At 41.7% G+C, this 16,649-nt stretch overlaps 1 protein-coding gene across 1 annotated transcript in view; it reads left to right on the top strand.

Annotated features, from left to right (window-relative positions):
- The window catches only part of PPP1R14C (protein phosphatase 1 regulatory inhibitor subunit 14C), a 292,882-nt gene that overhangs the window by 193,499 nt on the left and 82,734 nt on the right, over nucleotides 1–16,649 (top strand). The window contains exon 2 of the mRNA XM_069234297.1: nucleotides 15,324–15,407. Coding sequence (XP_069090398.1) covers nucleotides 15,324–15,407 — 84 coding nt within the window. The remainder of the gene's footprint in view (nucleotides 1–15,323; nucleotides 15,408–16,649) is intronic.

Below are 16,649 nucleotides of genomic sequence, written 5' to 3'. Positions count from 1 at the left end.
GGCTAGACACAAGCTATGAGAGCACCACAAAAGTGGAAGTGTGCCCGTATAGGCCTGCTGTGACAGGCTCAGTATGCATAGGTGTGTTATGTATGTGTGTGTGTGTATGTATGTATATGTGTGTATGTATGTATATGTGTATATGTATGTATATATGTATGTATATATATAAAAATACTGGCAAGTTGTGCTAGGCTCATTATACGTATGAGCATATATAGGAAGAGCGTGTGCGCTTCCACACTGTACCTACAGTGGGAAAGTGCCAGGGGCTGAGGGTGCCTCAAAGAGAACCAGCAAAGCCTCCTAGAAAAAGTAAAAACATTTGGGGACCATCTACCTCAGCGGGTCAGGTCTAACATTGAATGAGCTTTGTTTGGCTTGCTAGGGCACCCCAAAAACGTTGTTAACTAACAAAGTCCTAACTCAACAATTAAAATGTCATGACACCCGGCATCTCCGCTCCGCTAACCTCGCCCTCGCCTCCGTCCCCCGCATCCAACGCAAATCTCCCGGCGGCAGATCATTCTCTTACCTCGTGCCTTGAAACCCTCACGGGTATGTAGCGCGCTTTACAAATTGATTGATTGACAATAAAGTAAAGAATCAAAGTCCACATTAGCTGTCACTTACAAGCTGGACACCATGTTGTATATACATTCTAACATAGGGACAATGTGATGCTTCCTTACCAAAGCATAATGGGGACACAAATGGGGGAATGTAACTATTCTTTAAACTGCTATTTATAGATGCTAGTCTAAGCAGTGGCAAACCATGAAAATGAAACACTTGAAAGGTAAGGACTGAAGGGGGAATGACTCAAAAATCTTGCTCTTGCTCTCGATCTCTCGCGCTCCCAATTTCTCTCACTCTGCCTCTCGCTCTCTCTCTTGAAAATCCTGCCCTAACCTTTAAATGCCAGTAAATGCTCTGATCAAGGCAGAGGCCAAAAACTAAAACTATTGCTAAAAGAGCTTAAGACGTTGCAATCTGGGATACATCCAACAATATTTTGGCTTCATTGTTAGGCAGATGTGAATGTTAGAAAGTTAGCAGTATATGTTTTTTAATGATACAGTATTATTGGCAGAGTTGTCAGGGTTGCTCTTAGGGAGAAATTAGCTGACTTGAGAATTTCTCTCACATACTTGAAGGCAATATAGAGTCTTTGTACTGGAGTTACTCCCTAAAAACTAGTCCAAAATATTCCATAAAATGCGTACTTATCAGGGTTTAAAGTAGAGGTGGACATTTTTTTTTTGTACTCTGCAGGGATATTTAGTGATTCCCCTTAAACTAAAAGCCCACTTAGTGGTTTTGCATTATGCCAGCATCATGTTATACTTTACCCCCACAGGCTTTCCTAAACTCCCTTAACACATTTATTCAGTGCAATGTATAATATAAACTGGTAGTTAATATGCAAAAGTGAAAGATTCCAGCATTCAGGAGTTTACTGAAAATATGCAAAGGTCATATTTTGGTGAAATGTGGATTGGGTGCAGAAGCTCCTGCAACTATTTCCCTCTAGCTGAAAGAGTGTGGAAGTCCTTGTGCCTTTAGTCCTGTCGAAAGAGTAAGGGTGCCAGTCTGAGATTCGTCTTATTACCCAGCACCAGACTTGCAGCCCCAACCCCAGAGCCAATATAGTCGGTGCTCAGTGCAAAAATAAATTCCACACTAACATATGACCTAGTAGGTTTTCCAGCAAGGTTGTCAAAATGGCTTCCCATTGCTGTACTTACTTACGCTACTTCACATGTCCTGCTCTAGCTCCCAAAATCAAATTTACTTGGAGTTTTGCATGTTGAGATCAAAATGCCGGACATGTACATTTATTTGAAATAATGCTTTCCACCGAGTGGGATTTTAAAATCAATCAACAGAATTTGATTAGCGCACTTATCACCCATGAGGGTATCCAGGCACTTAGGCTGCTGTCAGGGTCTTCAATCGAACAGCCAGGTATTGACTCTTCTGACTTATTGGATGGAGGGAGAAGTTCTTAAGTGGACTGGTAGGTTGTTCTAAGCTTTTTCTGTGATGTAGGAAAGGCTTTCCCTCCCTTTGTGCTGTGGTGAATGCAGGAGGTGTGTGTGAGGGAGAGAGGTGAAGCACAGGTGTCTGGATGGGTTGTGGAATTTCAGGAGGTGGTTCAGGCAGTCGCATCCTTGATTGTGTAAGGCCCTGTAGGCATCTTTCAGCTGCATGAATTGGCATAATTTGTGTATGGTCCTTCAGGTGAGAGGAGGTGTGGGTCCATTTTGGATGGTCCAAGATGAGTCTGGCTGCTGCTTTCTGGATGATTTGTAGTCTTTTCCTGAGTTGCATCATGAGGCCAGCTTATAGGGCGTTGCTGTAGTCTAGGTGGCTGGTGATGGCCTGTGACGGTTCGTCTGGTGGTGACTGAAAGGCACTTGAAGATCTTGCAGCGCATTTGGAGGGTGAGGAAGCAAGCCGATGAGACTGCATTGATCTGCTCCTTCATGTTGAGTTGATTGTTGATGATTATTCCGAGGTTCTGGAATGACTTGATGGCGTAGGGGAGGAGCTGAGGTTGGCACACTACCAGGAGTCATTCCAGGGAGAGGTGGTGTTTACGAATAGCAGGACTTCTGTTTTGCCAATGTTAAGCTTGAGGCAGTTGTCCCCCCCCCTCCCCCCCCCCCCCCCCCATCCAGTCGGAGATGCTGTTCATGCAGCTATGGAAGTTGGCCTTCATGGCGGAGAGGTTTCGGAAAATGAATCTGATTAATGTCGTCTGCGTAGTAGATTGTCTTTAAGCTGTGATTCCTGACGATGTTGGCCAGAGGGGTCATGTAGATGTTGAAGAGGGTGGGGCTGAGAGGAAATGAACCGGGGTAACATTGAAGATGATGTCTTTTGGCTTTAAGATAAAGGGAGAGAGAGGGACTTTCTGCTTTCTGCCAGATAGAAATGAGGCGGTCCATTTCAAGGCATTACCTCTGGTGCTGATCTGGTGGAGTCTTTTGAGCAGGATGTGATGGGAGACTGTGTTGAAGGCTGCAGAGAGGTCAAGAAGGATGAGGGCAGCCATTCTCCTTATTTGAGGAGGCATCTGATGTTGTACATGTCTTCAACCAGGGCTGATTAGGTGGTAGTCCAGGAGTTTATGCTCCTCCAGGAGGGGTCTGAGGTGTTGGTTTATGGCTTTTTCGGTGACCTTTGCAGGAAAGGGTAGCAGGGAGATTGGACAGCAGTTTTTGAGTTCAGTGGTGTTGGTGGTGGGTTTCTTGGGGAGGGGTTTGACCCTGGTGTGTTTCCATTCTTCCGGAAAAGTTGCTGAGGTGATGGGTGTTGAGGATGTCTGTTTGCTGCTAATGGTGCTGCAGCTGAGGTTGAACATGTGGTGAAGGCATGGGTCAGTGGGGGATCCTGAATCTATGGAGCTCATGATGTCTTTGGTGATTTGCGTGTTGAGCTGGTTCCAGGTGTAGACTGTGTTGTTGGTGGGAGTAACAGTGGAGTTGATGAGGCGGATAGTGGCTGTGGGTTGGAGTGTGAAAATGTTTTTTTATATATATATATATATATATATGTATAGGTTTTGTGATATTGACTGAGGTTTTGAAGGTTTTTTGAGTGTTGGGGTCTCTGGTGGTGTGCCATCGCCTCTTGAGTTGTTTCATTTACTTTCGGTGGCTCTAAGTTCTGCTGTGTACCAGCTGGCGTTACTGACTGGTCTGTTAGGTCTGTTAGGTTTGGCTGATTTACTGGACCCTACTAGGTCTGTGTAGTCTGAGATCCAGGAGTTGAAGCCTTTGTCTTTTTCAATGCATGTCATGCTGTCTGGGGGGGGGGTGGCGGTTGCCGGTGTTGGGCTACTGGCTTTTTAAAAAATTTTTTACTCCAGCTATGATGGGATTGGTATGGACATCTGGTGGTGCATCTGAGGGTCATGGTGTAGGTGAAGTGGATGATGGAGTGGTCTGACCAGGAGAGCTTGCTGGTGTGACTGTATTTGATCTTGTTGCTGGATGTGACGATGGAGTCCAGCAGAATTCTTGCAGAGTGAGTGGGGTCCGTGACTGTTAGGTTGAGGCCTATGATGATCTTGCTGTCCAGGAGGTTGGTCGAGTTGGCATCTAAGTGGAAATTGAGGTCTCCCAGGAAGAATTAGTGTTAAGTGTCGATAACTTGGGAGCTGATGAGTTCGGGAACGATGTTGCAGAAATTCAGTTGTGGTGCTTTAGGTCTGTAGGCAAGGGTGCCTTGGTTGGAGTATTTGTTGTTGTTGCTGAGCTGAAAGTTGAGATGTTCAATCAATCAAATAATTTATTAAGCGCACTACTCACCCGGTAGGGTCTCAAGGCGCTGGGATGGGGAGATGGGAGGGCCCGGTTACTGCTGGAAAAGCCTTGTTTTTGGGTGCTTTCTGAAGGTTAGGAGGTCCTGGGTTTTGTGTAGGTTGGTGGGGAGGGAGTTCCAGGTCTTTTGCGGTGAGGTGGGAAAAGGCGGACGCCTGAGGTGGTGCGTTTGATGCAGGGGACTGTTCCATGGTATGTGTGTCAAAACCAGTGGTGGTTCTGCAGTGGAGGGTGCTTTTGTGTATGATCTCGATTCTGCTTCTGGGTTTGCTGGATCGGGTGAGTGTGGCATGGCTGCTGCTATGCCGGGCGATGAGGCAGCATTGAGCCAAGTTTCAGTGAGGAAGACAATGTTGGGCCAGAGGATGACAATGGTGTCCAATACATCAGTTGCTTCTTTGCAGAGGGAATGGATTTTGAGTAGGATGTATTGCAAATGTCTGGGTGGCCCAGGCTGTGGCAATGTTGGAGAGCAGTGGAGGGTCGAAGTTGAAGGTGAATCTGCATTGGTGGCAGGCTAAAGGACTGGGCAGGAATCCTGGAGAGTTGCAGCAGCAGTAACTGCTGGTGGTCGGGTGTTGAGTGCTGTGATTTCTGATCAGCAGTAGCAGTAGAAGAAAGGAGAGCCATGGTTCCTGGCACTAGGTGCAATCCAGGCACAGACAGACTTGCCTTTGGCAGGCCAGTGGTGCACCCTCTGCAAATGGCTGCACAGGTTCCTGCATAAGTAGTCCTATTAGGTTAGAGGGGCTGTGAGGGAGGTGGGAGGACTGAGCATGCGAAACAGCACAGGGTGGTAAGTATGGCTTGAGCGGACACTGGACCACATAAAGTATCCAATAAAACCAAATAAAGTATCAGAAATATCAGTACAAGTAATACCACAAACTATTATCAAGATAACAAAAATAACACAAGAAAACAAAAATGAAATTAAATAAAAATCAAGTGGGAGAGAAAAATGCAGTTAGCCAGGCAACCGGCAGCTGTCTGTTGAAAGTGGCCCTGAACCTGGGGGCTCGAGGCTGTAGTGAGAGTCAATCAACATGTAGTGCTGGCAGCACTGAGGGGTGCACAGGCCAGGAGGTCAGGGGCTACTCAAAAAGCTAATACCTGGCGGTAACTTGAGATTTGAACAGGGTCTCATAAAATCCATGGCCTGCCTATTTTAGGCAGTCACATTAGAAAATGGAATTGAAGAGAGGGCTGAAGACACGATCATCCTTGACACAACCTTAAACTCACAGTAAAGCAACATATTAAAGGTTGTCACTTGAAAGAAAATGGATCTCAAAATATGCAATCCGGAGTACTCTATCAAGCATTTACAAAATGTATGATGCTCAAATGTATTCACATGAGAAGCTTGCACTTTCCATTGGTTGAGTTCATGAGAGCATAGGCTTCTCTTTCTGTGGTGAATGATTGTGTTGGTGTTTCTTGGACAAGATGGTCTTAACCAACATATTGTGACTTTGTCAATTTTTCGATTACAAGTGTAAGCTGTGGCTGAAAGTCATCCTTTTGAAAACATGGTGTTAGAACGTGCTACGACTCAATAGCCCTAGATCTGAGCATCCGAGATATTATTTTGTCACAGAAATCACTTAAAGAAGCAGTCACCAAGCTACTCACCAATAGTCGTAAATACCAAGATACTCAAATGGCACTGAAGTAGGCCTAAGGGGCAGACGTTATGGGAGATGTACAAGGTGCAGCATTTTATCTGTGATGACTTTAACTGGTATGACAATATGACAGTTTGGTTTAAATTCTCTTCTGGTTTATGCTGCCAGTGCTGGTTCTTATTTTATTGTAATTGCATTCATATAGCACTTACTATCCCTTATGAGGCATTGAACCACTTTACCGCTAGTAGTACTCTACTCTGGAACCCAGGGGTGCTGGTTAATCCAGTGAACATTGGCTATTGTGGGTTATTGACATTCATCTTATGGTGTTAAGAAACCATTCCATGCATTTATTTTCTCCAGATTCTTTGTGGTACATTGTTATTTGTAGTTTGGTGTAGCACTGCAAGTGCATTTTATGTGCAGGAGTGTTTTGGGTTGTACCAAACCGCTCTTGTTTGGCCATATTGTGAGTGAAACATGTCTGTAGAATCTAGACAAGATGTAACACAGTATATGAATGGAAACTAATAACAATTGTAATTGCATTTATAAAGCATTTAATACCACTAAGGAGGCTTTGGAGCACTTTTTCAATTAGTAGCACCCTACCACAGGACCCTAGTGTTAGAGATTAGTACAATGATTATATTACTGGTGTAAATCTTGTGTTATAGACATATGTTCTTTCATGCACTACATTGAATTTATCTTGTTTAGGATTGTCATCAAATGAGGATATGGACATTAAGATGAAATTGTGTGGGATTGTGATTACTTGCTTTATTACTTTATTTCAGCCAATGGCCATAAAAGTAGCACAATAAAAATATTTTAAAATGAAATACAATGTCCGATGTAAAATGTACAGATTCCAGCCATATTATATTCTTAAATGTATCCACTCTTGGCTTAAGAACACAAAGCGGATGTACAAACACTTGACAATAGACAAAAACCTAGTATGGTCTGTCATGCCTCAAAGTACGGTTTATACATATCGTACTAGAATAAATGTATTTGTGAAAACTTGAGACCAGAATTATAACCTTTAAAAAAGCAGATACTCTAACGAGAAGCATTACTAGGCACGTACATTCTACATTTAATACGTAGAACATAGGAATTAGTCCATTGAGATGGAGTGGATACAGGGATACAGCTGGGGTTACAATCCCTACCCTGTCTAGCAGGACGGCCTAACTGAATAAAGTGCAAGTGCTCTGACTTGAAGTAGGATTAAAAACACAAGTCCTAAAATCAATAAAACCATGAGACATGATAGGGGGGATTTGCATTAGGCAGAGGGCGAAATAAGGGTAGGGAAGCCACTTTTTTGCAGAATTGGCCATACGCTCTCAAAATATTTAGCAATAGAGAAAACAATATGCTTTGCATAATCTTATTGCTACCCTATTTTGGACTACACCTAAAAAGTGGCACAAAGGAACAATCAAATGTCTGCGCTGCTTATAGTAACTTGGGCAAGGAAATAGGAGATGGTCATCAATTTCTTCGGCACTTCTACAAACTGGACATATTTTACTACCTCCTTGTTGACCATTCCATTTAGCAGTAAAGGTAGCAAGCAATAGTATACCCAAACTGAACCTTATATAAAGAGTTTTTGTTAATGGGGGATCAATTTCCTTCATATAATTTTCAAAGTACGAAGTAGGCTTGAACCTTATGGTACAATCAGTCAGTTGGCCCAAGACTACCTGTTTGGGGAATTTAACTCCCAATAGATGGCCTTCAATATGCTATTTGCACAAGATAGAATGGTTTCAGGGAACAACCAATAGTTGTGTAGATTCATGGAGTATAAGGACTGTTATACATAGTCCAACTAAGGTAGCACAAAATCACTTATCTGTGATTTATCTAAAATGTCTCTTAGACCCACCTTATGTTCAGCCAGCTCGGGCGTAGACCAAATCCAAACCCAGTAGAAGATGGGTTTCAGATGTGCTAGGGGTGAAATAGACTGCAAACAAGGTCATGTTTAAAACTCAGTGGCATAGTGTGAGGCAATTTAAGTGCTACTCTTAGAAATGTATTCTCAGCCACCTCCAGGGCTTTTCAATTAACGTATCCCCAGAGTTCTGCTCTGTATATTACAGCAGCTACAGCTTTAACCATACACACCTCAAGAAGAGGGTAAATAGGGTGGAACGAGGTCTTGTTTGCAAATTTTAGGACGGCTGCCGCCCTGTGCTTTAGTATTAAGGTACTTTGGTAACCTGGGTACCCCAAGAATTTGCACTAGAGATGTGAATGCTGAGATAATCAAAATATAGCACTTTCTTCAACTCTTCCCCTTCCAACAGTAATGATCCTCTGAAGCCTCTATGGGGATGGATGGCCATAAATCTCGTCTTACTCAAGTTTAATTGCCAGTCTGTGATCTAGGCAGAATCTGTTAAATTTCCTGAGAAGGGTCTCTAGGCCCTTGCGGATTTTTGATACTAATGAGGTATAATCCGCAAATAGTAAGGCAAGTATTTTGGTTCCTTCCAGAACCGGGGAGTCATTATTGCATCCCAAAAGATAGTCGATGCAGCCATTTATGAACAGCAAGAGTGATGTGGAGGTAAGGACGCATCCTTGCCTGACTCCTTTTGCAACCATCAAAGGATCAGTACTTTCCCCATTTGTATCCCATCTAACTTGTGCAAAACTATCCTGGTTTGAGCTTGAATAGATCGAGGAGTAGGTGGGGAAGCCCTAAGTTGGCTAATTTGCACCATATCTTATCCTTAGGGACCATGTTGAACGCCACCTCAAGGTCAACAAAAGCGGCATAGAGACTACCCCGATTTATGTCTACTACTTTCCACCTTATTAAATGAAACCTATAAACTTGGTCGACTGTGCTAATTTTGGGATGGAATCTAGACTGAAACTGTTAGAATTTCATTTTCATCGACCCAAGTAAGAAGCTGATCTAATAAAAGTTAACATTTTTTTATTTATTTTTTGCTTGAATCAATAAGGCTAATTGGGCAGTAGTTGGCTGGGTCAGACTTTAGGCCTTTCTTATGTATAGAATTAAGCTCTGCCCCTTTCCATGAGGTTGGGTTCTTGCCTCCTGGTAAGATGGCATTGAAAACACATGTAAGGCAGGGTGTCTAGATTACCAGTTTAGACTTGAAGGTCTACTAAACTTGATCTAGCCCGAGCGCTTTCCTGACTTCCAAGATCCAGCCACTGCGAATGCCCATCCATCTTTAACGTAGTTACATTAAAGGTCAATGCAAGGGGGAAGTAACCTAGACTTCCGGGGAGTATAAACGGTTTAGGAATTTTCTGTGTACCATAAATGTAATACAAAAATAAATTTATTACTTCATATATTACTTTTGATCATATTAATCCAGACGTTTTTCATGCAAATATCGGTTGAACATGCAATTTTGTTCGCAATGTATAAATGTATTTTTACATTTATCTCAGTAGGTGCTCCTAAAAAAAACAGTGAAAGTGCTGAAGTGCAGGTAAGTGAAGCTGATCTATATACAGTCAGTGCAGAGTGTGGTTTTGAGAAAGTTTGAACGTCGAGTGGCTCCTTCAAGCCAGGAAGCCCTGATGTTTCACAAAATCTCTTTGTATTTATCTCATCCACTCTGGAGATATGTCAACGTTTCGACCCCGTAATAAGGTGAGTCAAGGAGGGGTCATCATCAGGACAAAGATAATACAATTGGTAGCACCTAAATTCCAGTGTAATGAACCAGTCATGTGAACAGGGACATCTTCCTGAGGATATGGAAGAGTCCCAAGGTCTGTGGATCTACGCTGGTCTGTGGTCGTAGTACCAAAGAGCGCCAATGATCGCTACTATCTGGTGCTCAGGTGATTTAGATGGTTGAATGGACTCAGTGTGTGAGTTTGTTTAAACCATCCAAAGGCTGCAAATTACCAAAGAGCGCCGAACAATCAGGGGCTCGAATGATTTGTTAACTAGGGCTGGTTTAATGAAAAAACTAATTTTAAGATTTTCAAACCATTTGAAGTGGGCATCCATAATAAAGTCAGACGGTGTCTCTAAGTTAGCCGTGTAGTACAAAATGGGAACTAGATCTTGATATAATGAGGCCTACTTGGACTCATTGCCCATATTACTCTCTCCCCCTTAATTCTCCTCGGATTAGTACTGACCAAAAGGACACCCCACGGCAGTTGAGGGGTCCTACTCCTCCACTTTTCCCCTTCTACAGAAGGAGAGGTGAAGAGGGAAGTGGTCGCTCTCTTATCTAGAAGAGACTTTCCCAGAATTGGATATCTAGTAAAAGTAATCAATATTCCTTTTGAGGATGGGACATGTCACCTCTGGTCAGATAGATGCTTCCAGAAAAAGGCCTTGTGCAGCTTGCTGTCCCCCTGTAGACACACAGGAGGTCAACCAATTGACCCTTGAAGTCCAATTCTTTGTCCTAGGTACACAAGGGAGCAGGTCCAATCCTTTGGGGCACCTGTCAGGTTACTGACAGCAGGTAGTGTCATTTTCTAATCTTCCCCAGGTCCAGAAAATGTTCTGTAGAGTGTACATGGGGGTGCCACATGTATGGCTGGCACTAGCGTGTGGGTAGTGGTCACTCCTGGTGCATCCCTAACCAATGGGGTAAAGGATCCCATGCCCTGACATACCTATTTTTATAGCAGTTCCTGTGTGTCTTACTGCAAGCATGCCCAAAATGCAGTGTGTCAGGGCAAATGTAAGATGGTAAAAGACTACGTCTTGGGCTCTGAGGTTGGGGGTGTTATTGAGGATTGTAGTTTGGTAGTCCTAATGTTGTCCCACATTTAGCACTAAAATCCAGTTTAAAGCAGGCACTGTACCCACAACAAACCCAGAGACACAAGTCTAGTAGGACAGCGACTAGACAAGATCCACAAGAATTATCTTGCCACCCTATTCTCTTCTTCTCACATTACATGTGGCTCAGCAGACCTGTCAAGCAGGAACTGACATGGTCTTGTCAAAGGTAGGCTAACACACCCCACCCTGCATATTTTGTTGAGTTTCGAGCAGTTCTCTCTGCCCATTCGGGTCTTCACTTTATTTGCTCCTAGGAGGAATTTGTTTACTTCTTTCACAACTGTTTAAGGCTAATCATGGTTCGGGCTACTGCTAAAGAGCTAATGCAAATTACCCTCCAAGAACCTCAGGCAGGGGGAAAAGTTACTTTATAAAAGTTACTTTTCCTTAATATTTGTCAAAATTCAACTTCACCATTGAATTGGATTTTTAATAACAATTACTGGGTTCTTTTCCAGAGTTAGAAATATTCGTATTTTAATCTGTACTCTGGCGTTCTTCATAGGACAGCTAGGGCTGCTACAGTGAACGAGCATTTTAGGTCTTGTCACTGTAGAGACGTGGTAATATTTTCTGTATGTCCCACTTTAAAATCCATGCATGTGTATATAATAGGGAGGCTCTTCCATGTCAAAATGGTTATTTTGACCAGTAGCACTACACGGTTACCACTGCAGCAAATGGCTACACATAAATAGGCCTGAAGCCATGTTTGTTTGCCACTGTAGTGGTTTGCACAATATCTCCTCCGGTTTTAGTGGCACTTAACTTCCAGGCCATGGGTACACTTTGTACACCAAACACTAGAGCTTCATAGGCAAGTCAAATATATTAATTACGAATAGGCCAATTCAACCATGTTTAAAGGGGGGTGCACATGCAATGTAATACTGGCTAGCAAAGGTAAAGTGCATGGAGTTCTTAAATCCGCAAAAAATCTGGAGGGCATCACAGAAAATATGGTCTTTCCTACTCTCCTCTGATAATTGTTTTAGGGTGACATTGCAGAGAAGCTGTTCTTCTCAGTATGCGCTAATCGTTCAGGTCATTGTTGCACTCACCTGCTTTCCAAACCAGTCTAGCATATATTTATGGTGAAGCATTTGGGCCCTAGATAGATGACCTGCTTGACTCGTTGTTCGACTCCTGTATGCAACTATCAAAAATGTACTTTCAATTGAAAAATATTTTTTCTTTAGAATGTTTTTGGGGGGCTTTTACATTTTTGTGCTGATTTAAATGGTGCACAGCTTTAGACTTGTTCTGGATGGTGATGAAACTTTCAAGTTGTTAATTAGAAAAAGTTGACGAGCTTCAGGTAAGAAACTAAGAATTAATGCAAGAACTCGTGTTCCTTGTCCCGGTAGGGGGTTCTGTATGTCGGAATCGAAGAACTTCAGGTACAGAACGTAATGATATTTTCTATGGTATTCTACAAGGAAGGCTCTGTTCACAGTATGAACCAGTTGGTGTTTTGTATTATGGTAATTCCTATTTAATGACTGATGTTTTTGTTACTGCAGTTAGAAAATACGTGTTGCTTTGAATTGTTTTACTTTCTGCTTGTATTGAGTTCACAGCTAGACGTCTTTATTTCGCAAACAGGCAGAAAAACTGTGATGAAATTTATTCACGCGGTGGTTTAATGAGCCCAAGCGAGCCCAATAATTTTTTTATATTTGAGGTGAAAAAGAAAGTTAGTCCAACTCGCTTTTCATTAAAAATTACCCTGAGTTGTCGAAACGGAAAAACCGCAGTCTCTTCGATTGGAGAAGCCTGAGCTTGTCTGTGCGGACAGCTGTTATTTTTCACAAGTGGTGATTGTTTACCTCCCTTTTAACATTCCTTGATGAAATAATTTTTATTGATTTTGAAGTGTGCGCCCATGGCCAAACTAACGGCTAATCCCTTGTTGTCAAATAGAGCTCATATCGGCACCTTTTTTATGCCATTAATACCACGGATTCCGAATTATTTTGATTTTTCAACACTGTAAACATCAAAAAATCGAAAATTCCGCAAGTAGCCACGGTGGTTCTGCATTCCATGACTTTTCTCTGCATTATGTTGTCATGTGTTTGTGATGCCTCTTCGTGACTCTTTGGATCTTGTTATGGGGCTTGGAAAAAGGGCCAATCAGGGCATCAGTGGCAAACTGGGTGTGCGGTGGGGATTTGGCCTCTAAGAAAAGTTATATTGAAAAGAAATAGCAAGCTTAGTTCACTTGGCTTGTGCTGCAGAATGCATTTTATGATGTTCAAAGATCAATAACCGCTAATTACGGCCCTGACCCATTAATGGTGAATGATGTCTCTTGAACACATCTTTTAAACTTGCTAATAAATTAAGCGTACACTGCACAACGTAACGACTTCGTGGGCAACAGCACATTCATTTTTAAAATGTAGGATATTTGTTTGTACATTCTTATCCAGATTAGGATTAATCTGCAAGCAAAGAGACGGTTTATTTTAGATTGCGCCCAGTCCTAAACATCAAGTGCAGAGCTGTGTAAATAGTACATTTTGCCACCCTTTTCTAATGAATAATGCTATAGTAAATTATTGAAAAACATATTCTTTAATAATTTTGTCACATAATAAAGTATGGCAAAGAATTAATTTGGTGATTCCAGAGTTTCGGGTGGGTTTGGTTTATGGCACTCTAATCCATTCCTCCATGATTTCTAAGATTGCTAGCATGATGTGTTGCCCTGTAAGTTTTGAAACATGTGACATTAAATTTAATCACAGCATATTTACAAAAGTAGTAACCTGGATTTGCATTAAAAAGTTAATTGATGTTAGGAGTGGGTCATGCATATTAAAAGACTGTGGCTGGTGAATTGTGGAGAGCTACTTTAGAGCATCCTAAGAGGCTGGCTAATCACGCTCAATGTCTCCTCGACCAAAGAGTACAATCTCCCAGAACTCGGATTCTGGTAGTTGATAAACGTTTAGATATCTCATATTAAAAACATAGATGATACCTCGGCATTTTTCAGGACGGGATTTATTCCTGAATACTTGAAAATAAAATAATCTCTAACCAGCCATATTCTCAAACTCTTTGCATTTTTATAGTTCGAAGACTCACAAAAGGAACTGTTGCGATATGGTGAATCTAGATTTTCCTATAGAACTTGTTGTTCCTTTTAATACTCAATTTATATTCATTAGCCCATCTATGCAAGGGGGACCGTTTCATTTGGTTTCATCTTTGCAGCTTGGCTATCGGGTTTATAAATCCCAACAGGTTTGATCCTGATTGTTCCATTCATTTTATTTTCCTTTAGTTCACAATGGAGCACAGACCACTGGATAATTTGCGCACTATAGCTTTAGCCACTTTTTGATTCTGTCTTTTGCTTTTTAAATTCTTTCAGATGCTTTACCTATACCATAGTTTTTTGATGATGTCTGCTTGACTCTTCCTAATGGCTCAGTAAATTAACTAGATGTCACTGGCATACATAATATTTCCCACAAACTAAAATACCTTTGCAAATCTATTCCTTTTCATCTAGGAATGTATAGTCCACTTGCTCATTCCAGTGAGGTAATGAATAATTTTTTTAAGACTGTTCTGTGCATGGTTGCTGTTCCGCATCTCTACACTAAGCCCTGCGTCATTCACATCACACTGATGACCTTATTTATTATACTATATTTCGGTCGAGTCACTACAGTTCGATAATCATTTGCAGCATGTTTCATTTAGTGAATACAATTAAGTTGAAATACAACTGCTATGAAAATGTAGAGATTGTTACTGCGATATGTTTACAAGATTATAATTGAGGAGGAGGCACTATCCTGATTGCTTTTCACCTACCCAAGGGTTACTTTATTACCTTTTGTTATTTTGATCATGGCCACTGATTGGTGTTTATCAATAAGCACGCTAATGGTGGGCCTTCACTCAACGGCATTGTAAAATATGTCACTGTTGCCTACTTTTTTTGTTTGTGTTTGTTAGCTTGGTTCAACTAAAACATAGTGCACATTTTAAAACATTAGCTTTGAAACTATTTGCACGTTTGGATCAATAGCCAATTATTGATTCTTTAGGATCACGTTGCTTTATTGTGGGTTTGGTAAGCTGGCTGAAACTCTCACAAACACATAAAAGTGCAAGAGAAAAGGAGTAATTGACTTCAGCCCTCAAATAGTTTTGTATCAGTTATGGAATATGAAGACATGTAATTCTACAATTTGACATATGATCAAATGGCTACCAGACTAGGCAAGAGGTGTTCTATGGGGCTGTCTCACCTTATTAAAACCAGGCCAGCACTTTACAGCTGTGATGCATTTCCACTTTTTATGCTTTAATAATTCCTTACTAATGTCAGTCGATTGAATGATGCTTAAAATAGTTCAGTGTGACCGTTCTTCATTATGTACATTACTGAGTCCCTTATACATTCACTGATACATCACATTGTTACAGCTTCCACATCTAATAACTCGAGGATCAAAATTAAGGCTGACTTGGAAAACTTTTGCTTTCTTCTAAAGTATATTTCTCTTGTTTCAGGAAGAAGAGATGCCAGAAGTAGAAATAGACATTGATGACCTTCTTGATGCGAATAGTGAAGAAGAAAGGGTCTTCAAATTGCAAGTAGGTTGTTTTCTATCTGAGCCCCATTGACTTGGTGATACTGTATTTGGGTTTCAGATTAGCCACTTCATTTCCTAAAAAAAAACTGTCAAGAAGCATTATTGCTATGATTTTAGCATTTCTCTTGCTCTGGGATATTTTGATTTTTGCCTGGGTTTCATCAAAGACCTAAAATCTGAAGCATGGATTATAATTTTTTTAAATTTTGTGTATATATATATATATATATATATATATATATATCCTGTGCATGTAGGTGTGTGGTGTATATGTGTGTGTGTGTGTATGTATGTATGTGTATATATATATATATATATATATATTTATTTAATGTTAAGGCCATCTTTGAGAGTACAGTTTTTAACTGCAACTTAGATTTACTGCACCCATCCAAAGAACTTTGCAAGCCCCGAAGTGCATGTAAGGTGGTTGCCTCTATTTCACCTCATGTGGCATTATGAAGATACAGCTAGATCTCTGTAGCCAGACACTGAGGGCTAAAAGGTCCATAATGACATTTTGATGAGGACATGCTAGCCAGTCACAGGTAGGTAGGAATAGATCAGTCGATCACAATTCCTGATGTGTCTGCATCACTTTCTCACCCATGCCAGTGAGACTAGTGTTATGGTTAAGATGCTCCCACAGGCTACATTTCAGCAAATAGGGGTCTCTTGCCAGACAAATCTCTGCTGGAACAGGGACTGCCAACAGTAGGATCAGCATACAGACATGACTCTGCTCTCTTACTGTGGCAGCATCCTGCTTGTCCTGGAACCTACTCCTTGTACTTGGAAACACCTTCGCCTGGACCCTGGATTGGAGGAATCCTATTGCCCAGTGGCCGGAATTCCCTTGTGGGTCTCTCGTCAGGTATCCTGGAGCACACTACATCAGTTGGAACTAAGCCTGTGGAGTTGCCAGAAAAAGTAACCTCAGCATATTTCCTTTATTTTCGTGCTGGATGCTAATTTACCATGCACATGTAATTTAACTGTGTTACATACTGTGGGTTACCTATATTCTACAGGTGATCTGGGACCAGTGGAGATTCTTGGTAGCTATGTGAGGGAATGAATATGATGTTTGAAAGAAGTTAGCAGCAGGAGCAGCTTGCGGGCTTTGTTGGGTGAGCGGCATGGGGGAGGTTGTGGGGGGCACAGAGGGCGAATTAAATTTGAAAAAACAATTTAAAGATCACTTGCCTGCTTCACCGCAGCTGCTGCATCGCTCCTCTCCTGC

The sequence above is a fragment of the Pleurodeles waltl genome, chromosome 5 (assembly GCF_031143425.1).
Source record: "Pleurodeles waltl isolate 20211129_DDA chromosome 5, aPleWal1.hap1.20221129, whole genome shotgun sequence".
Taxonomy (NCBI): Eukaryota; Metazoa; Chordata; class Amphibia; order Caudata; family Salamandridae; genus Pleurodeles; species Pleurodeles waltl.
The sequence above is the reverse complement of the archived record's forward strand: the minus strand, read 5'-3'. Positions and strand labels throughout refer to the sequence as shown.